The sequence below is a fragment of the Aquarana catesbeiana genome, linkage group LG03 (assembly GCF_042186555.1).
Source record: "Aquarana catesbeiana isolate 2022-GZ linkage group LG03, ASM4218655v1, whole genome shotgun sequence".
Taxonomy (NCBI): Eukaryota; Metazoa; Chordata; class Amphibia; order Anura; family Ranidae; genus Aquarana; species Aquarana catesbeiana.
In genome coordinates this window covers 228987214-229010747 of record NC_133326.1, presented here as the reverse complement: position 1 = coordinate 229010747, position 23534 = coordinate 228987214, and the positions used below count along the sequence as shown (strand labels likewise).

At 43.3% G+C, this 23534-nt stretch overlaps 1 protein-coding gene across 1 annotated transcript in view; it reads left to right on the top strand.

Annotated features, from left to right (window-relative positions):
• The window catches only part of LOC141131967 (F-actin-capping protein subunit alpha-2), a 75518-nt gene that overhangs the window by 31786 nt on the left and 20198 nt on the right, over nt 1-23534 (top strand). The window contains exons 3-4 of the mRNA XM_073619839.1: nt 1159-1210; nt 14145-14208. Coding sequence (XP_073475940.1) covers nt 1159-1210; nt 14145-14208 — 116 coding nt within the window. The remainder of the gene's footprint in view (nt 1-1158; nt 1211-14144; nt 14209-23534) is intronic.

The window sequence follows — 23534 nt, the reverse complement described above, 5'->3', positions numbered from 1 at the left end:
TGGTTTTAAAACATGACTTTCATATTGCTACCATCAAAACTGCCCCCATATTGCCCCTGTCAAAATTGCCCCCATCATATCTGCCCTCCATCATATCTGCCCCCATCAAAACTGTCCCCCCAGGCTCTGTAATCAGAGCTGAGATGCTCCAGCCGCCTCCCCCACTGCCCATCACTGTGTATAAGAAGCTTTGGTAACCATGGCAACATAAGCCTGGTTGCCCTAATTTAAAATGAAATTTCCTGAAATGATCACTAAACTTAAACCACTTTTTCACAAAAACTGTAAAAGATTTCAAATTGAAAAGATAGACAGCTGAATATTTTGTGACCATTTTAAAGTTTGTTTGGCGTCTGTAGGCGAATGTATGAAGGAGCTGAAACTTTTGGGAGCTGAAAGATTTTAAGGATTTAAAGCATGCTCTCATTCACTTCTATGTTAAAAAAAGTGTTAAAAAGCTTATACTTTTTAAAATATTAAATAGTAGAAAAAAAGTCCCATCATTAGCTGAAAGAGCTGAACATTTTAAAAGTTGAATGGTTTTAATAGCTGTAAGTATGCAGAAGTTCCGCAGAGCCAAAAAATGTACAGAATAATTTAAGTTAAAAATAAATAAAAAAAAACGAATATCAATAGTGGGACTGCTGAAGCATTCCCACTAATGAAAGCACCCTAGAATGTTTTCATGGTTTCAAAATATTGCTGTGTGCCTTCTGGTGCAGAGTTAATCTGCAAAAAGAGAAAAAATTGCAGAAAAAAAAAAAACTAAAAAAATAACACAAAATGTAAGTGCTAAATATCTCAGAACATAAATATTTAACACAGTTGGTAATTTAACGCATGTTTTTTAGTGAATGGACTACTTTTGAGATACATTAACACAAACATTCATGCTGTATTTATCTGTATTGGTGAATTGACCCCAAAGTTAGATGAGCGTTGCCTTACCATTTCAGTGTATATGAATCACTGTATTATCTACATGTTGTGGTAGGTGTCAACAAGTAGGCGGTGTTGCATACATCTAAATGTACAGCAATTGAACCTTACCTGAAAATATTAATTTTAGCTGTGAATGTTACATTTTATTTACTATGCTTGTATATAATTCAGTAATAATTCTAATACATTCCTCTTTTGTATGCATTTCCTGTACAGATGTTCGGTTCCTACTTAACAATGACAATTTACTCAGGGAAGGCGCTGCTCAGTAAGTTTTCATGTCGTTATGGTTACTTCAGAATTTACACAATGTTGAAACTCTGTACAACACATCTAAAAGTATTGCTGCACATTAGCCCACACATGTAGTAGAAGTGCGCCAGCGTCACAACTATGTATGTTCATTATGAAAATTGCAAGAGTGAATGTTAACTCAAAAGTGGCCTGACTAATTTCTGCTTTCACAGCTTTATACTACAAGTATTTGGTGGTCCTAATAGTTGTAGTTACATTTCACCATGCGCTGGCATTATCAAAACGTTATAGATAAACTGTAATTGCCTTTCTTTTGCCTTGCCAATGGTGGTAACGGGACTGGAGGTGGAGGTACTTGTTGTATACTGCCCCATTGAACAGGTAAATTTGGAAACCTTAATTGCCAATGACACACATACGAAAAAATATATACAGCTTAGACTAAAAACAAATTGCGCATACATTATTTACTTATTGTATGTGTGTACAACCCAAAAACAATAGTGTGCATTTTGCTTTTGTTTATCCTACCTAAGACCCCTTGCAAAAGTATTCACCCCCCTTGGCTTTTTACCTATTTTTGTTACATTACAGCCTTTTAATAAAATTTTTTTAATCTGAATTATATGTGATGGATCAGAACACCAATAGTCTAAGTTGGTGAATTAAAATGCAGAAGAACATATACATAATAAAAGAAAAAACATTGTGCTGATCTAAATGTATAAGCAAGCAGCCAGCAAAGTTGATATCAAACAAAAAATCACATAAATATTGCGGCGCTAAAAACAGTCCAAAGAGGTCTGAAGAATGGGAGAAGTCCAATTACCAGATACAGTGCAGATGTGAAAGGGCACTCGTCACCACGTGATAATGTAGTCTGCTTACCAGAAAGCTATACGGATTAAGCATGTATGGATTTTCCTCAATAGCATCTAGCTCCCTGGAACCCCTCGTCATCAGACGGCAACCTCTGTGTGACTTCCTTCACAAATCTACAACTCCCAGTAAGCGCATCAAAGATGGGACTTTCTAATGTGTGGTCATCAAATACCCGGGAAGAGAAATGAAGGACCCATAGTGAAGCCTTTATAAGGAAGGTGGTGATGTGGCGGTGTACAGAACTCAATTCTGTGTCACGTCACTACCTTCCTTATAAAGGCTTCACTATGGGTCCTTCATTTCTCTTCCCAGTTATTTGATGACCACACATTGGAAAGTCCCATCTTTGGTGCGATTACTGGGAGTTGTAGATTTGTGAAGGAAGTTACATGGAGGTTGCCGTCTGTGATGACGAGGGGTTCCAGGGAGCTGTATTTGCTGGATGCTATTGAGAAAAATCCATACATGCTTAATCCATATAGCTTTCTGGTAAGCAGACTACATTATCACATGGTGACGAGTGCCCTTTCACATCTGCACTGTATCTGGTGATTGGACTTCTCCCATTCTTCAGACCTCTTTGGACTGTTTTTAGCGCCGCAATATTTTTTATGTGAACATATACATAAAACTATTTTTCAGAAAAAAAACAAACTGATAATTGGCATGTGTGTATGTATTCACCCCCTTGTTATGAAGCCCATAAAAAGCTCTGGTGCAACCAATTACCTTCAGAAGTCACATGATTAGTGAAATCATGTCCACCTGTGTGCAATCTAAGTGTCACATGATCTGTCATTACATATACACACCTTTTGGAAAGGCCCCAGGGGCTGCAACATCTAAGCAAGAGGCACCACTAACCAAACGCTGCCATTAAGACCAAAGAACTCTCCAAACAAGTAAGGGACAATGTTGTTGAGTTGTACAAGTCAGGGTTAGGTTATAAAAAAAAAAAAAAAAAAAAAAAAAAAAAAAAAATCAAAATCTTTGATCCCTAGGAGCACCATCAAGTCAGATGGAAAGAACATGGCACAACAGCAAACCTGCCAAGAGACGGCCGCACACAAAACTCACGGACCGGGCAAGGAAGGCATTTATCAGAGAGGCAGCACAGAGACCTAAGTTAACCCTGAAGGAGCTGCAGAGTTCCACAGCAGAGACTGGAGTATCTGTACATAGGACGACAATAAGCTGTACGCTCCATAGAGTTGGGCTTTATGGCAGAGTGGCCAGAAGAAAGCCATTACCTTCAGCAAAAAACTAAATGGCACGTTTTGAGTTTGCCAAAAGGCATGTGGGAGACACCCAAAATGTATGGAGGAAGGTGCTGTGCTCTGATGAGACTAGAATTGAACTTTTTGGCCATCAAAAAGTAGCTGTCTGGCGCAAACCTAACACATCACATCACCCAAAGAACACCATCCCCACAGTGAAACATGGTGGTGGCAGCATCATGCTGTGGGGGTGTTTTTCAGCAGTCGGGACTGGGAAACTAGTCAGAGTTGAGGGAAAGGACTTGGAGCTGTGATAGCCACAAAAGATGGCTCTACAAAATATTGACTTTAGGGGGAGAATAGTTATGCACATTGACTTTTTCTGTTTTGTCCTATTTGTTTGCTTCACAATAAAAAAAAAAAAAAAAAAAAAATCTTCAAAGTTGTGGGCATGTCCTGTAAATTAAATGATGCAAATCCTCAAACAATCCGTTACTTCCAGGTTGTGAGGCAACCAAACACAAAAAAAAGCCAAGGTGGTGAATACTTTTGCAAGGCAAATTTATTATTATTTATATTACTAGTAATGGCGACGATCTGTGTTTGTTTTTTTTTTTTGTATCGGGACTGCGATATTGTGGCGGACAAATTGGACACTTTTGAAACATTTTTGGGACCATTGACAATTATACATATAATATAATATAATAATCAGTGATATAAAAATGCACTGATTACTGTATAAATGTCACTGGCAGGGAAGGGGTTAACCCTAGGGGGCGATCAGTGGGTTAACTGTGTTCCCTAGGTGTGTTCTAACTGTAGGGGGGATGGGACTGACTAGGGGAAGAGAGAGATCAGTGTTCACACTTGGTACAAACACAATCTGTCTCCTCTCCCCTGAAAGAACCGGGATTTGTGTTTACACACACAGATCCCGGTTCTCGCTCTGTCACGAGTGATCGCGGGTGCCTGGCAGGCATCGAGCTCGCTGGGCACTCGCATCGGCTCCGGGGCATGCACCGCGCCCCTAGTGGCCAAAAGGCGAAGCAACGTAACGTCGTTAAGCCCAGCTGTGCCATTCTGCCGCAATAAAACTGCGGCGTCTGGTCGGCAAGCAGTTAAATACACAGTTGACATATGTGAACTCTTTTACCTGTCAAAGTTTTTCTGTTTAGCCAGTCTTGTTACAAACAACAAAGGCCAGTTCACACCACATGTAGTCCAGTGTTTTTTTTGTATTTCTGCATCAAAAATGCATGGAAAGTAGGTTATATGGTTTCTAATGGCATAGTTGACACAAGTGTGGTCAGCTCCAGGGCTTTCCAGTTCCAGAAAAAAAAGTAGAACATGCTGCATTTTTCTTGTACTGTAACATGGTAAAACACACTGAAATGCTTGTAAACTTCCACACAAGTGCTCAAGGTGCTCCTTAGAGAAAAAGGGGCCTCTTACCAAATTAAGGTGATCTCAAATTAGAGATCAAAAGCGCTCAATCTCCATATCAAAGGTAGACACTCTCTCTGTCAATTTATATGAATTTTTTTTTTTTTTTTTTTTGGTTGCTTTGAATTTTATGTTGAAAATTATACGCAGTATCATAACGGGATATTTTCACATTTTGTTTGTTTTTTCACTTTTTAGACATTTTGTTTGTGATTTTAAAGTGTCAATTTATATTAATTTTATTAAATGTTTCCATATATGGTCATTTGAACTCATTCATCTATGTGTTTTGTTGTGAGATTTAAAGGGACAGCACATGTACAAGCTTTAACTAAAAATACATTGCTCTCACTGTTCATTGTGAGACACAGCAGAACGTGTGTCTTCCATCTCTAGGAAGTGGACCCCAAGTAAGCAGAATTAGTTTTTCCCAGCATGTCCCAGTTTATCTTGGTGTGATTAAATGTTATTGTAGTGCTGCTGTCAATGTTGCACCACATCCCCAGTATTTCAGTAATGTATTTATCTGTTTTGATTTTCATTCCACACTAATATATTACCTCGTTTGTGTACATGACTGTCTTTGCTCCGTAGGTTCTTTGTTTGCTGACCCTCTTTACATCAATCCAAATCTAGACCGGGTCAGATTTAATTCTCTCTGTGGGTACATACATTATCATTGTGTGTTTTAGCGATGCACCGAAAATTGTGTTATCTCATTTTGCCGATAATGGCGCAGAAAACACACGATGGTGTGTGTTTTCATTGGACATGTGACTCAAAAACCGCATCAAAAACGTAACGCGTATGTGTTCTTGCTGCGTTTTCAATGGGGAGGTGCATTTTTTTTTTTCTGACCAAGAATGCAGCAAGCAAGATTTTCAACACCACAACGGAAGCTTAACAGACCAGTGTGAAGACATACATAGAATTTAACCACTTCAGCCCCGGAAGGATTTACCCCCTTCCTGACCAGAGCACTTTTTACAATTTGGCACTGCGTCCCTTTAACTGCTAATTGCGCGGTCATGCAATGCTGTACCCAAACAAAATTTGCGTCCTTTAATTCCCACAAATAGAGCTTTCTTTTGATGGTATTTGATCACCTCTGCCATTTTTATTTTTTGCGCTATAAACGGAAAAAAGACCGAAAATTTTGAAAAAAATATTTTCTACTTTTTGTTATAAAAAAAAAAATCCAGTAAACTTAATTTTAGTCATACATTTAGGCCAAAATGTATTCGGCCACATGTCTTTGGTAAAAAAAAATGTCAATAAGCGTATATTTATTAGTTTGCGCAAAAGTTATAGCGTCTAAAAACTAGGGTACATTTTACACAGCTTTTAGTTTGACTGCCTATCTCATTTCTTGAGGTGCTAAAATGGCAGGGCAGTACAACCCCCCCCCCAAATGACCCCATTTTGGAAAGTAGACACCACAAGGAAATTGCTGAGATGCATGTTGAGCCCATCGAAAATTAATTTTTTTTGTCCCAAGTGATTGAATGATGACAAAAAAAAAAAAAATTACAAAAAGTTGTCACTAAATGAGATATTGCTCACACAGGCCATGGGCATATGTGGAATTGCACCCCAAAATACATTTAGCTGCTTCTCCTGAGTATGGGAATACCACATGTGTGGGACTTTTTGGGAGCCTAGCTACGTACGGGGCCCCGAAAACCAAGCACCGCTTTCAGGATTCCTAAGGGCGTACATTTTTTATTTCAATCGTCACTACCTATCACAGTTTTAAAGGCCATAAAATGCCCAGATGGCACAACCCCCCCCCCCCAAATGGCCCCATTTTGGAAAGTAGACACCCCAAGCTATTTGCTGAGAGGCATGTTGAGTCCATGGAATATTTTATATTTTGACACAAGTTGCGGGAAAATTACTTTTTTTTTTTTTTTTTTGCACAAAGTTGTCACTAAATGATATATATATTGCTCAAACATGCCATGGGCATATGTGGAATTACACCCCAAAATGCATTCTGCTACTTCTCCTGAGTATGGGGATACCACATGTGTGGGACTTTTTGGGAGCCCAGCCGCGTACGGGGCCCCAAAACGAAGCACCGCCTTCAGGCTTTCTAAGGGCGTAAATTTTTTATTTCACTTTTCACTGCCTATCACAGTTTCGGAGGCCATGGAATGCCCAGATGGCACAACCCCCCCCCCCCCCCCCCCAAAAAGACGTGTTAGTGACAACTTTGTGCAAAAAAAAAAAAAATTGTCTTTTTCCCGCAACTTGTGTCACAATATAAAATATACCATGGACTCGACATGCCTCTCAGCAAATAGCTACTTTCCAAAATGGGGTCATTTGGGGGGGGGTGTTGAACTGTCTGGGCATTTTATGCACAACATTTAGAAGCTTATGTCACACATCACCCACTCTTCTAGCCACTTGAAGACAAAGCCCTTTCTGACACTTTTTTTGTTTAAATTTTTTTTTTTTTGCAAGAAAATTACTTTGAACCCCCAAACATTTTTTGGGAAAAAACACACTTTTTAAAATTTTAATGCACTAAAACACACTATATTGCCCAAATATGATGAAATAAAAAAGATCTTCTTAGGCTGAGTACATGGATACCAAACATGACATGGCTTTAAAATTGTGCACAAATGTGCAGTGGTGACAAACTAAATACATCTTTAAAAGCCTTTACAGGTTACCACTTTAGATTTACAGAGGTGATCTACTGCTAAAATTACTGCCCTCGATCTGACCTTCGCGGTGATACCTCACATGCATGGTGCAATTACTGTTTACATTTGACGCCAGACCGGCGCTTGCGTTCGCCTTTGCTTTTTTATCTTCTTTTTAAAATGTTCCGTTCATTTTTTTAAATTATTTTTATTGTTATCTCAGGGAATGTAAATATCCCCTATGATAGCAATAGGTAGTGACAGGTACTTTTTTTTTTTTTTTTAAATTGGGGTCTATTAGAACCTAGATCTCTCCTCTGCCCTCAAAGCATCTGACCACACCAAGATCGGTGTGATAAAATGCTTTCCCAATTTCCCAATGGCGCGGTTTACATCCGGCGAAATCTAAGTCATGAAATGCTCGTAGCTTCCGGTTTCTTAGGCCATAGAGATGATTGGAGCCATTCTGGTCTCTGATCAGCTCTATGGTCAGCTGGCCGAATCACCGGCTGCATTCTCGGGTTCCCTGTTGGGACAGGAGAGCCAGAGAAAAACATGGATGACAGTGGGGGGGGGGCATTCCCTCCCACTGCTTGCAAAAGCAGTCTAGAGGCGAATTAGCCGCTAGGATTGCTTTTACATGAAAGACGACCGCTGGCTGAAAAGAAGGATACCAAGATGATACCTAAACCTGCAGGCATCATTCTGGTATAACCACTCAAAGTCCAGCAAGATACCAGTACATTGCTGGTCCTTGTTGGGTATATATTGTAAACTTTTTTGTCATGCAGCCTGTGGGCTGAACGAAAAAAAGATATTGATCGGTGGGTATGCCCACCATTAGAATACTTCCCTTCATCCACCCACTTCTAATGATGGGCATACATGCACCGTTTATATATGCCGAAGCATGGGGGCATCCTCCCGCAAAAGGTAGGAGCAATTCGCTCCTCCACCCACTGCTGCCCCCATGCTTCGACATATATGCTGAAGTATGTAACTGTGGTGGTGAAATCACCTCCGACAGCGCTGGAGTCACGGCTTTATGTATCGTGGGTGCAAACGCTGTTGCTGTCAAGATAAATAAATCCGCTCTGCAGCTGAATGGCGTACCTGCTAAGCAAATGATGGTTAACAATAAAACAAAGTAACATTACAGTATAACAGTAAGACTTACCATACCTGCAAAGCAAATACAAAAAAAAAATAGTAAAAAAATAAAACATTTAAACGCAACCTGTGCCTAAAATATATATATGCCGAAGCATGGGGGCATCCTCCCACAAATCGCTCCTCCACCCACTGCTGCCCCCACGCTTCGGCATGTATGCTGAAGTATGTAACTGTGGTGGTAAAATCACCTCCGACAGCGCTGGAGTCACAGCTTTATGTATCGTGGGAGCAAATGCTGTTGCTGTCAAGATAAATCCGTTCTGCAGCTGAATGGCGTACCTGAAAACAAAAAAAGGTTACCAAACATGATAAAAACATAACCGTAAAACATTGCAGAATAGAATACAGTAAAAAAGAGAAGAACAATAGAGAGAGTGAGAACAATAAAACAACTATTTTTGGTTTTTATTTTATTTTTTTTGTGTGTACTTTTTTTTTTTTTGTAACTTTAACTTTTGTAACTGGTACCAGGTTTGGGTCTCTCAAAATGCGATGGCATCTTGGGAGACCCTGTGAAAGTGTGTCCTAGTCTATGCAGTGCTGTACCCTATGCTAATACTAAACTAGTGTATGGTAGCGTTCAAAACATTCACCAATGCAAAGACCAGGATTGTCAGGACAGAAGGGACAATAATACCGGGTGTCACACCTAAATCCGCGCTTGCTGCAGACACAACATCTTTTTTATGGGGCTCGTTGGGTAGGGGTACTCGGGAGGACATAAAGAAAATGCCTCTCATGCAGCCGGCTTACTGCATTTGGTTGGGAAAGGTGAGGTGGAGCACCGTCTGGAAACAGAAGGGCTCTGACGATCTCTTCCTGGAATTTAAGGAAGGATCCATTCCGTCCTCAAGCTCTGTATAGCACATAAGCGTTCAGCAAAGCTAATTGAAATAAATAAACAGACACATATTTATACCAGCGTCTGGCCTTACGGGCAACTAGGTACGGCGCCAACAACTGGTCGTTGAGGTCCACCCCTCCCATATTTTGGTTATATTCGTGGACACAGAGGGGTTTCTCCACAACACCAGTCGCCGTAGTAATTTGGACCGTCGTGTCTGCATGAAGGGAGGTAAGAACGAAAACATTCTTATTATCCCTCCACTTCATAGCAAGCAAATTATTACACTTCAAGCAGGCTCTCTCCCCTAACCTAAGACGGGAGTCTACAAGCTGCTGGGGTAAGCCCCGGCGATTAGGTTGCACGGTGCCACATGCTCCAATCTGATGATCAAAAAGGTGATTAAAAAGTGGCACGCTCGTGTAATAATTGTCCACGTACAAGTGGTACCCCTTTCCGAATAAGGGTGACACCAAGTCCCACACTATCTTGCCAGCACTTCCTATGTAGTCAGGGCAGTTTGTCGGCTCTACGTGACTATCTTTGCCCTCGTAAACCATAAAACTACATGTATAGCCTGTGGCCCTGTCACAGAGCTTATACATCTTGACCCCGTACCTGGCACGCTTGCTGGGAAGGTACTGTTTGAATGACAAGCGGCTAGAAAATTTAATCAGGGACTCATCAACGCAGACAACTTGATGGGGAGTATACAAGTCTGCAAAACGTTGGTTGAAGTGGTTTACGAGGCGCTGAATTTTGTAGAGCCGATCGTATTCAGGGTCTCCACGAGGACGAGAGAGTTCATTGTTGTTGAAGTGCATGAACCGCAAAATCTGCTCATATCGTGCCCTGGTCATGGAGGCAGAGAACAAGGGCATATGGTGAATTTTGTCAGTGGACCAGTATGACCGCAACTCACTCTTTTTAGTTATGCCCATGTTGAGGGAAAGGCCCAGAAAGAGCTTAAATTTGGAGACCGTAATTGGTCTCCAATCTCTGGCAAGGGAGGACTGGGAAATAGTGGCGATGTGTTGACCAGCGTATAAATTGCTTTGGTCCACAATAGATCTATAGAGATCTTCGGTGAAAAACAGTGAATAAAAATCCAGTGGCGTAAAATCAACTGTTTCCACCTGAATTCCGGGTTGGCCAGTGAATGGGGGAAGTACGGGTGCTGCAGAAGTGGTGGGTACCCAATTCGGATTGGCAAATGCAGCAGGAAAGGCACTATGCGCACGACGGGCCTGTGTTCGTCTTCTTGGTGGCAGCGGGACACTACTTGTGCTTGCCACCTCGCCAGCTTGAACTGCACTTATGGGACTCGCAACGTCACCACGTGATACTGCAGTGCTGGATGTACGACCAGGGGGTGTACTAGTCCGCTGGTGCTTGCCAGTTCACCAGAAGGAATAACGGCGCTAGTACTGCTCTGCTCCATACGAGAGCCCTGCGGTTCTTGCACTTCAAGGACAGAAGAAGCTTGGGGTCTAGTACGTCTGACCTTGGCAGGGACCACAACTCCGTCGTCAGAGCTATCTGTCATGGAGCCACTGTCTACAGGATCGTATTCTGAGCCTGAATCTGACAGATGAGTGACTTCCTCTTCACTATCTGTCATGCTCAGAAACGTGTAGGCCTCTTCACTAGTGTACCTTCGATTTGCCATTTTGGGCTCTAAATTTAGGGGTACACTAGTGAGACTCACAGGCAAAAAGCTCCTGACTGTTAGCGACTGATTCAAAACGCTACCAAAAAACTGTTAGCGATCGCAGGGATCAGGCCTGACTCTGCGAACACTGCAGTTATGTGTGCTTAGTGTTTTGTAAGTGACAGTTATCGATCGATGGTGGGCAGGGCTGGGCCGAGGGGCAAAACGCAGGTGCTAGCAGGTATCTGGGCTGATCCCGCTAACACTGTGTTTATGGGAACCCTAAACTGCTGGGGACACTAGTATAGATCTGATCGGATCAGATATTGATCCGTTCAGATACTATAGCATTAAGGGAGGTGCATGCTGCGTGCGTGGGTGTTAGCAGTACTGGCGCTAAACTGACGCTGCCTGGGGCGACGCAGACCTTATCTGACCCTAAAAACGTAACTTATATCACCGTCGGGCAATTAGGGGTTTAAACATTCATTAGGTAATAAACGGCGGGTGCCCTAAAACTATAATAAACAATCTAACTAACCAGCGTCACCCGTAACAGTTATATGGTGATCACTGGTGAAAGGGTTAACTAGGGGGTAATCAGGGGGTTAAAACCTTTAGTAGGTAGTATATGAGGTAGTAGTAAAACGCTGATGGCGAACCTATATACTTACCTCCCTAACTAGCGTCACCTGTGTCACTAATACAGCGATCAGAAAAACGATTGCTTAGTGACACTGGCGACGGGGGGGGGGGGGTGATCACGGGGTTAACTTTTATTAGGGGGGGTTAGGGGGGTACCCAGACCTAAAGGGGGCTAACCCTAACTGCCCTAACACTTACAACTGTCACAAACTGACACCAATGCAAAAAAAAAAAAACTGCTATTGGTGTCACTGTGACGGGGGTGACTGGGGGGTGAAAAGTGTGCCTGCGTGTTCTACTGTAAGTGTAGTGTTGGTGCAACTCACATTGATGTCTTCTCTCCTCGACGCCGGAACGAAAAAGACTGGCTCGAGGAGAGATGACATCACTTCCTCTGCCGCTGTTTACATTACAGCAGCAGAGGAAGAATTTCATTTGTGGGGAGCGATCGCGAGGGGGTGGTTACGAATGAGTGGCCTCCCCCTCAGCCTGTAATGCTTCCCCACTGATGCCGACCGCCTCAGGCACCGGGGGGGGGGGCGCGATGCGCCCCCAGCCCGCGGGAGGCAGATCACGTACCAGGTACGTGATTTTGCCTGCCTGTGCCATTCTGCCGCAGTATATCTGCGTTAGGCGGTCGGCAAGTGGTTAAAGGGATACATTTTCTTGAGCTTTTTTTTTTTTTTGCGCCAAAGGTGCCAGTAATGGGCGACAATAAATTCATATTCATTTAAATTCATGATATTAACCTCTTAAGGACTAGCCTCGTTTTGAGATTTGGGTGTTTTACAAGTTTAAAACGTTTTTTTTTGCTAGAAAATTACTTAGAACCCCCAAACATTATATATAGTTTTTTTTCTAAAACCCTAGAGAATAAAATGGTCATTGCAATACTATTTTTCGCACCGTATTTGCGCAGCGGTCTTACAAGTGCACTTTTTTTTTGGAAAAAATTCACTTTTTTGAATAAAAAAATAAGAAAACCGTAAAGTTAGCCCAATTTTTTTTATATTGTGAAAGATAATGTTGCACCAAGTAAATTGATACCCAACATGTCACGCTTCAAAATTGCGCCTGCTCGTGGAATGCCATCAAACTTTTACCCTTAAACTCAATAGGCGACCTTTAAAAAATTCTACAAGTTGCATGTTTTTAGTTACAGAGGAGGTCTAGGGCTAGAATTATTGCTCTCGCTCCAACGATCGCAGCGATATGTCACATGTGTGGTTTGACCACCATTTTCATATGCGGGCGCTACTCACGTATGCGTTCGCTTCTGCACGCGAGCTCGACGGGGCGCTTTATAAAATGGGGGTTTTTTTTTCCTTATTTTACTTTTTACTTTTTATTTTTTCAGTTATAAAAAAAAAATTTGGTTCAATTTTATTCCTATTACAAGAATGTAAACATCCCTTGTAATAGAAAAAAAAGCATGGCAGGTCCTCTTAAATATGAGATCTGGGGTCAAAAAGTCCTCAGATCTCATATTTGGACTTAAATGCAAAAAAAAAATTAAAACATTTTTTCATTTGAAAAAATTACAACAAAAAAATTGCCCTATAAGACGTATGGGCGGAGCTGACGTTATGACGTCGCTTCCGCCCTCCTATGGTATGGAGACGGTTGGGGGCCATCTTCCCCTCACTCGTCTCCATACCACAGACATGACAGGTCCCGACAGCTCCGGTAAGCAGCGGAGGGCGCGGGAAGGGGGTGGCACCTCTCCTGCCGCCGATAACAGTGATCTTGCAGCGAATCTGCCGCAGAGACCACCATTATCGTAAACCTGACCGGCTCCTGAAAACATGGATACCTCGGTTGTGGCAGCAGATGCTGCCGTTACCGAGATATCCATCTTTAAAGTGCCGACGTATATGTACAGGAGCCGGTCGGTAAGTGGTTAAAACGTTGAATATAATACAATTTTTATATATAAAAACACATATTTTTAAAAACGCTCAGTTTTTTGGTTTTCAGTCAAGTGCATCCTGCATTTTCGGTTTTGGTAGCAATTTCCATTTGGTGCACCTTTTTTAGTATGTACGGTATATGTTAAGATATAGAAATAGCTACTTAAGGTACCATTGATGATAAAATCCACTTTATAACATGGAGACTACTGAATATTGTCTGTTTTTATATTGTCTTGATGGTGCTGCTTTAAACCATTAGGAAACTCAATAAAAAAAGTGTGTGAAAATTGTGTGTACAAGAATAAAAAGTAAAACATAGACTGCAGTCTCTAATGACATTATGTGTCCATATTGTTCCTGGTGGCCAAAGAGCAAATGATCTAGCTTCAAGGTGAATGGCATGAGAAAGGAGTTAATTTGACAGGACCTGTTGGTTTGTGTGACGTGATTTTCTTTTTTATTATGCTATGTCGGTTTGTATTTACTATTTTTATTTATTTATTTTCTTGTTGCATCTAGTGCTTTTGCACAGTACAACTTGGATCAGTTTACTCCAGTAAAAGTTGAAGGCTATGAAGATCAGGTACGTCTGTTTGCATAGCTTACTTTTCCCCAGTATGTTTTACCATTTTCCATCTTTACAAAATTTTAATGTTTTACTCTTAGAATCTGTCTGGAGCCATAATACGCACCCAACTCCCATTCTGGGTAATCTAAAGAGAGATTTCACAAGTTGCACATTTGTTACAGAGGGGTAGTGTACACAAATCACAATTGTTTGGTTTTAATGGTCAGCATGGTTATTTGTTTAAATGTATAAAATATAGCATGACCACTTTTCCCACCACTATTTACAGTGGCTTGCGAAAGTATTCGGCCCCCTTGAACTTTTCAACCTTTTGCCACATTTCAGGCTTCAAACATAAAGATATAAAATTTTAATTTTTTGTGAAGAATCACCAACAAGTGGGACACAATTGTGAAGTGGAACGAAATCTATTGGATATTTTAAACTTTTTTTTATTAAAAAACTGAAAAGTGGTGCGTACAAAATTATTCGGCCCCTTTACTTTCAGTGCAGCAAACTCACTCCAGAAGTTCAGTGAGGATCTCTGAATGATCCAATGTTGTCCTAAATGACTGATGGTGATAAATAGAATCCACCTGTGTGTAATCAAGTCTCTGTATAAATGCACCTGCTCTGTGATAGTCTCAGGGTTCTGTTGAAAGCGCAGAGAGCATCATGAAGACCAAGGAACACACCAGGCAGGTCCATAATACTGTTGTGGAGAAGTTTAAAGCCGGATTTGGATACAAAAAGATTTCCCAAGCTTTAAACATCCCAAGGAGCACTGTGCAAACGATCATTTTGAAATGGAAGGAGTATCAGACCACTGCAAATCTACCAAGACCTGGCTGTCCCTCTAAACTTTCAGCTCAGACAAGGAGAAGACTGATCAGAGATGCAGACAAGAGGCCCATGATCACTCTGGATGAACTGCAGAGAACTACAGCTGAGGTGGGAGAGTCTGTCCATAGGACAACAATCAGTCGTACACTGCACAAATCTGGCCTTTATGGAAGAGTGGCAAGAAGAAAGCCATTTCTCAAAGATATCCATAAAAAGTCTCGTCTAAAGTTTGCCACAAGCCACCTCGGAGACACACCAAACATGTGGAAGAAGGTGCTCTGGTCCGATGAAACCAAAATCGAACTTTTTGGCCACAACGCAAAACGATATGTTTGGCGTAAAAGCAACACAGCTCATCACACTCAACACATCATCCCCACTGTCAAACATGGTGGTGGCAGCATCATTGTTTGGGCCTGCTTTTCTTCAGCAGGGACAGGAAAGATGGTTAAAATTGAGGGGAAGATGGATTCAGCCAAATACAGGACCATTCTGGATGAAAACCTGTTGGAGTCTGCAAAAGACCTGAAACTGGGACGGAGATTTATCTTTCAACAAGACAATGATCCCAAACATACAGCAAAATCTACAAAGGAATGGTTCACAAATAAACGTATCCAGGTGTTAGAATGGCCAAGTCAAAGTCCAGACCTGAATCCAACCGAGAATCTGTGGAAAGAGTTGAAAACTGCTGTTCACAAACGCTCTCCATCCAACCTCACTGAGCTCGAGCTGTTTTGCAAGGAAGAATGGGCAAGAATTTCAGTCTCTCGATGTGCAAAACTGATAGAGACATACCCCAAGCGACTTGCAGCTGTAATCGCAGCAAAAGGTGGCTCTACAAAGTATTAACGCAAGGGGGCCGAATAATTTTGCACGCCCCACTTTTTTCATTTTTTTATTAGTTAAAAAAGTTTCAAAAATCCAAAAGATTTCGTTCCACTTCACAATTGTGTCCCACTTGTTGGTGATTCTTCACAAAAAATAAAAATGTTATATCTTTATGTTTGAAGCTTGAAATGTGGCAAAAGGTTGAAAAGTTCAAGGGGGCCGAATACTTTCGCAAGCCACTGTAAGCAGGCTGTTCATATACAGTATAAGACAGGACTTAGACTTTTTTTTCAGTTTGTTTTTAAAGTGTAACTTCACTTTCAGGCTGGGTTCACGCTTGAATGCAGCGGCTCACAGCAGGAGTCCGGTGTGTCTGCATTCACCATTTCAGGTCCGATTTTAGCCCAAATTTTGGGCTGAATTCGGACCTGAAACGGACCAAAAGATGCACAGGACTCTTTTGCATTTCGCACTTGAGCCGCTGCGGAGATGTGTGAACCGGCTCCATAGAGAGACTGTCACGATCTCCTATGCAAATTGGATGAAGGGGGAAACCTCCATCCAGTTCGCAATAGTGTGAACCCAGCATTACAGAAAATCTGTGAGGTAAACTTACAAGGGATCCCTCCCCCGTCCCGGAGTCCCGTGATCACTCGCTGTGAGACATCAGGTTGTTGCTTTACTGGTCCAGGGATTTGAAATCCCTACAGCTTTCTCCTCGTCTCCAGCGCTGTCCATGTGACTGCGCCAACCAATTAGAGTGCCTCCTAATACGTACCTTTTTAAAAATATGATTTTTATAACAGCTTACCTGTAAAATCCTTTTCTTGGAGTAGATCACGGGACAAAGAGCCACAGTAGTAACTATGGGTTATATGGCACCTTCAGGTGGTGGACACTGGCACACCCTAAACAGGAAGTTCGATTCCTCATATAACCCCTCCCCTTACGAAAGAGAGGAGGGACCTCTGTGTCCCGTGATGTACGCCAAGAAAAATTTTTTACAGGTACGCTGTTATAAAAATCCTATTTTCTTTATCGTACATCGTGGGACACCGAGTCACAGTAATAACTGGGATGTCCCAGAGCAATGCCACCTGAGGGGAGGGGACACAGACAAAAGTAGGGTGCAATCAGACCTGAGGACCTACACTGCGCCCAAAGGCGATATCCTCATGCCTTCTTACATCCACCTGATAGAATCTGGTGAATGTATGGACTGAAGACCAGGTTGCGGCCTTGCAGATTTGAGCCATGGAGGCTTGGTGATGCACTGCCCACGAAGCACTGACAGCCCTGGTGGAGTGCGCTTTGACCTGAAAAGGTGGGACCTTCTTCAAGCCATAAGCTTGAATAATTACCTGCCAAATCCATTTGACAATAGTGGATTTTGATGCTGCCTGTCCTTTTCCTAGGACCTTCAGGCAACACGAAAAAAAAATCTGTTTATCAAATCTGAGCAGTCGCCTTCAAATAGATCTTGACTGCTCTCACTACATCCAAAAAGTGTAGTGACCTTTCTTTCTTAGAACAGGGTTCTGGAAAAAATGAAGGTAAAACAATATCCTGGTTTAGGTGAAAACCTGAAACCACCTTTGGCAGTAAGTTAGGATGAGGACGCAATACTACTCAATCCTTGTGAACGACTAAATATGGCTCTTTACAAGAAAGAGCCGTCAACTCTGATACCCTTCTTGCAGAAGAAATGGCTTCCTTGTCAAAAGGACCAAAGGAATATGTTGTATCGGTTTAAAAGGCTGTTTCTGTAATGCCGACAGAACTAAATTCAAGTCCCAAGGGTTCAGGGATGCCCTAACTGGTGGATTAATCCACGTTACCCCCTGTATAAAGCTTCGGATCAAAGAATGAGAAGCAAGCGGAAGGCTGAAACAATACTGATAAGACCGAGACTTGGCCCTTGATAGTACTCAATACCAGTTTCATTTCTAGCCCGATTTGCAGAAAGGCAAGAATTCTACCTTTGACATACCTCCTAGGACGACAACCCCTGGGTTCACACCAAGAAACATATGCCTTCCAGTCTCTAATAAATGACTCTGGAAGCTGGCTTCCTTGCATTAATCAAGGTAGGTATCACTAGCCTGAAAGCCCACGATCCCTTAGAATGTGGGTTTCAATAGCGAAACCGTTAAATTTAGCGTTCGTAAAGTAGGATGGAACACTGGTCTCTGCGATAGCAGGTCTGGACGTGGTGGTAGGGGCCATGGGGCCCCTACCACCATCTTTACTATTTCTGCATACCAAGATCTTATGGGCCACAAGAGCTACTGACTTCCTTTATCGCTTGATCCTGCAAAAGAGTTGAGGTAGCAGCAGAATAGGAGGAAATGCATAAATCAGTGAGAACTGATCCCACGGGGTCACCAATGCATCTGTTCCGCATGCGAGTGGATCCCTTGTTCTTGACACAAAGTTGTTGATTTTTTTTTGTTGAACCTGGACGCAAACAGATCTACATCCGTGATCCTCCATCTTTGGCATATAGCCAGGAAGATGTCGGGGTGAAGGGACCATTCCCCCGGGGAACAACTGCTGGCGACTTAAGTAGTCTGCCTGCCAGTTCTCTACCCCTGGAATGAAGATTGCAGAAATGCACGGCACATGTTTTTATGCCCAGGTTAGGATATGGTTTACCTCTCCCTGGGCTGCCTGACTTCTGGTGCCCCCTTGGGGATTTATTTAAGCCACTGCTGTGGCATTGTCGGATTGAATCCTGACAGGAGAATTCTGCAACCTGAATGTTCAGGCCCTTAGGGCTAGATGTGCCTCCCGAATTTCTAGAATGTTGATGGGCAAGGTCCTTTCGGTTCTGGACCATTTCCCTTGGACAGATGCTTTTTTTCAAGACTGCTCCCCAACCTGAAAGGCTGGAAACTGTTGTTACCACCTTCCAGGAAACCGGTAAGAAGGATTTCCCCTTCTGCAGATTCTCGGATATCCTCCACCCACTGAGGCTCTGGCGCACTTTTGGTGACAAACGCATTGAAAAACTTAGTGCCTGAATCTTCTTGTTCCAGACCAATAGGATACTGTTTTGCAGCAGGCTCGAATGAAACTGAGCATAGGGGAACTGAAAATTAAGTCCTTCTACTTCAAAACGCAGTTGCTTCTGGTGAGCGGGGAAAATAGGTACATGCAGGTATGCATCCTTGATGTCGATTGATGCCAGAAGCTCTCCCCCTTGTAGGATGGAGACTACTGATCGGATTGATTGCATGCGAAAAGAGCGAATCTTCAGGAATCGATTTAGATCTTTGAGATCTAGAATGGGCCTGACATCCCCGTTTTGGTACCGTGAAAAGGTTTGAATAAAACCCTGACCCCTGCTCTTCCACAGGAACCACCATGATGACCTTTTGCGACAAAAGTCGGTCTAATGCTAGAAAGAGAGGTTTCTTTTTCTCTGGATCTTTGGGGACATTTGACCTGAGGAAGCGAGGAGAGGGGAACTCTCTGAACTCTAGTTTGTAACCTAGAGCTATTGTGTAGACCACCCATCTATCCCGAATTTCTTCCTGCCAGACCTTTTTGAGAACTGCAGAAGTCTTCCCTCTACTCGAGCGAGCGGGGGCGCCCCTTCATAAAGAGCCTTTAGCGTTCTGTCTTGTGGGGCTTCCTCCCCCAGGACTTCTTTTGTCCCTGGGGTTGACCCTGAAGTTTACCTCTTGAACCTGACGGTGAAGGCCGTCGTGACTGCCTGGAGGCTGATGCCCCTGGCACTGGAGAAAGAGCCCGTTTAAATGAGGGACGTTTACTCTTTTTCTTAACTGACAAAAGGGTATTTCTTTTCATACATCAGGGGACACAGAGCCATAGTAATTACTATGTGGGTTATAGGCCACCTTTAGGTGATGGACACTGGCACGCCTTAAATTAACAAGTGCACTCCCTATATAACCCTCCCATTACTGAGAATATTCAGTTTTTTCGCCAGTGTCTAAGGTGATGGTCACGAGTAAAGATGTACTGTGCTGAGCTCCACTGGAACAATCCTTGCTGGGGCTAGCCATGCTGACCGGATCCATTCAGAGTGTCTTTCAGGCCAGGTTGAATGGTACCCGGGCCTCGTATCCAAAGAAACAAGGTTTTTGCTTGCGAATGCTTCTCTTTCTAGAGAGCTGGACCCGGGGATCCAGTACTTTTGGTAGTAAGGCCAATAAAGTTTTACTGGCAGGGTGCTGATGCAGGTCCAGGATTGTGGGATACCTCGAGGTTCCTGAAGGTTTTACGGAGCCCACTGTGAAGGATGAAGATTGGGTCTGATGGTTTACCACAGAAAACCCTGCGGCGGGAAAAGGTAAGTGGAGATTTTGAAATTTTTATGAAGTCTCCTTTAAGTGTATAATGTTGTCATGTCTATGTGTCACCACTGGGGGCTGTATTGAGCACTCACCGCCTCCTGCTGGAAACAGCCACTGTGTCAGGAGCGAACACTTCCTCCTTCTCCTCTGGCAAAGCAGCAGGATCCTCTGGTAAGAAGGGGTAACTTGTCCTCCTGTCGGTAGCCCCTGCGCCGGAATTCCCCCCTCGTGGGTATTAAAGGCCCAGATTCCATTTTAAAAAATAATACCGCTGCGGCCGCCTGGCGGTTGTTTTACCCCCCCAGCAACCTAACCACCCCCACCCCCGCCGGACCGCTTCGGGATTCCAGTGGAACCTATAGCCCGCCGCTCGCGCTGGAAAACCCGTCCTTTTGAAAAGGGGGGTGGAGCCGTAGAACATCACGGAGGGCCGGGGCTAACGGGGTTGGCTTTCTCCAACGCCGGGAACACATGGAGGAAGTTTTTAAAAGCACACTGGGTGCTGCTGCAGGCTGTGAAGGGACACGAGCAAAAAGGTGGCATTACTTCAGGTTGGTGACACAGGCATTTCCTTTGACACATTATTACTATTGCTTCAGGCTGGGCATTAATAGCAGCATTTTTTATTGCTGGACTATAGCCTAGCAGTGTATGCAGTGTATGCATTCTTTTGGTAGTGCCTCTGTTTTGAACATTAGGCTTTGAGTGGTAGTGGTTTGATTATTTTACAAACAACCTAAATCCATGTCCAAAAGAATGTCCTCCTCAGAGTGATGCGATCGGTCAGAATGAGCTGTCAGGGGAGACTGGTGTTGCAGCAGCGCTGAACACTTCAGTCCCTGTATATATATCACACAGGAGGTGTTTGGTTTTTTTTTTTTTTTTTTTTTTTTCTTCTACCATTTCTAGTGGAAAAGAAGATTGATGCTAAGATAACTTTCCATAGTGGGTTCAATCATAGCAGATCCCCATCCAGTGCTCAGGACCCTCATTTTGAGGTACAAGAGGCAGGGGATCAGGAAGGTCTTCCAAAGAGACCCGGAAGATACTAATATATCCTCTTCTGAGGATCCTCGTATGGAGGGAGTAATCTCACATTTCTGGTACACTCCCTCACTAGATTAGTTCGTTTAACCCTTTTGCTGCCTGTAGTGCAGTCTAGTGATGAGCCCACCTCTGGTTGGGATCACTAACCTTCCCCGTCTGGGGACGCTTTTCCTATCCATTCATGGCTAAAACAAAGCTGATATATTCAGAATTGGAACACCTGGATAAACTGTTTTTTTTCCTCCAATAAAGTGTATCTATGAAGGAAGAATTCTATAAGAAGTGGGAGGTTCCAGCAATTAATGCTGCAATCACCTCGGTGAATAAAAATCTCACTTGTCCGATAGACAATGCGCAAATGATAAAGGATCCAACAGTTAAAAAGTTGGAACTCCCGTTTAAGAACAACATGTCTCTGGCAGGTTCAGTAGCGCAGCCGATCCTTAAGGCAATTGGGGTATCTCAGTCCATAAAAGGATCAGTTTGTAGAGATACTTGGGATTCTTCCTGATCAGCAGGCCCAACCATGGGATGGCGTATCAGATGCACTATGTTTTTTACGGTGGATGCAATGAAAAGTTCTATCATTTAAGCCTCACGGCTTATGTTGGGACTAGTACATACAGAGTCCTGTGGCTGGTAAATTGGTCAGCCGAAGCACCATGTAAAAAAACTCCGAGCCAGTTTGCCTTTTCATGGTGAGCGGTTATTGGAGACGATCTGGACAAATATATACCGTATTGGCGTATAACACGCACTTTTTTCCCCTTAAAATCAGGGGAAAATCGCGGGTGCGTGTTATACGCCGATCCCCTGCGATCCTGACCTGTCAGAACTAAGAAATCGCCGACCGCGATTTGAAAATGGCGCCGCCGGCGCCGAAATACACAGTGGCGGTCCTCGGCTCTTCTGGGCCACTTTCGGTTTCACTCGAGCGCCGCCCGAACCTAGCCGAGTATACTCGGCTAGTTTCGGATAGCTCCGCTCACCGTCCGAGTGGAGCCGAAAGTGAACGAGAGCCGCCGGAAAGAGCCAAGGACCGGCTCTGTGTATTTCAGCGCCGGCGGCGCCATTTTCAAATCGCGGTTGGCGATTTTGAAGCTCAGAGGCTTCAGCAAGGCTGGACTGGGGCAAGGCTGGACTGGGGCAAGGCTGGACTGGGGCAAGGCTGGACTGGGGCAAGGCTGGACTGGGGCAAGGCTGGACTGGGGCAAGGCTGGACTGGGGCAAGGCTGCACTGAGAAGGCTGCAATGATGGGCATTTAAATGTAAGTTTTTTTCCCTTCAAGTTCCCTCCTAAAAGTTTTTTTCCTTAAAATTCCCTCCTAAATTGGGGTGCGTGTTATACGCCGATAAATACGGTATATCCAAAGGATTTCTAATGGGAAAAGTTCTCTTTTTTGCCAGTAAAAGAAGAAGTTCAAACATTTCTCTTTTTAGCATGCTGCCTCTCCAGTACCAGGAGCATCTGCCCCTAGGCAGTCTCGATGGCCTCCACCGTCAAGGCCAAGAGTCCCAGGGCCAGAAGAGGTCTTGGGGCAGGTAGCCTGCAAAGCAAAATGCTAAGGCCTCCTTATGAAGGCACGCCCCGCTCGCTCGGTTGGAGGGACGCCTTCTGCAATTTCCAAATCTGGCAGGAACAATGTCAGGGCAGTGGGGGGGCTTACTCAGTTTCTCTAGGTTACAAACTAGAGTCCCGAGAATTCCCGTTTCCTCGTTTTCTAAAATCAAATGTTTCCAGAAATCCAGGGGAAAGAAAGTCTCTCTTTTTAGCTCTGGATTATCTTTTATCTCAAGAGGTGATATCGGAGGTTCCCTTTAGAGGAACTGAGTTCAGGGTTTTATTCAAACCTTTTCACGGTTTCAAAACCAAACGGGGAGGTAAGTCCTATTTTAGATCTCAAAGATCTGAACCGGCACTTAAATATCTGGTCCTTTCGCATGGAGTCAATCCGATCGGTGGTCTCCATTTTGCAAGGAGGAGAGTTCTGGCATCAATCGATATCAAAGATGCAGATTTCCACGTACCGATATTTCCCGCTCATCAGAAATTTCTACGCTTTGAAGTAGAAAATCACATTTTCAGTTTGCGGCTCTGCCATTTGGTCTAGCCACTGCTCCATGGGTATTCACAAAATTCCTGACACCTCCCTTAGTCAGGTTAACGGCCCAGGGCATAAGTCCTAGCCTATTTAGATGATCTGCTTTTAGTAGATCAATCAGTCTCTGGCCTAAACCAAAGAATCTCTGCTGTAAGCTACCTGGAATGCCTAGGTTGGATACTCAACCTAGAAAAAT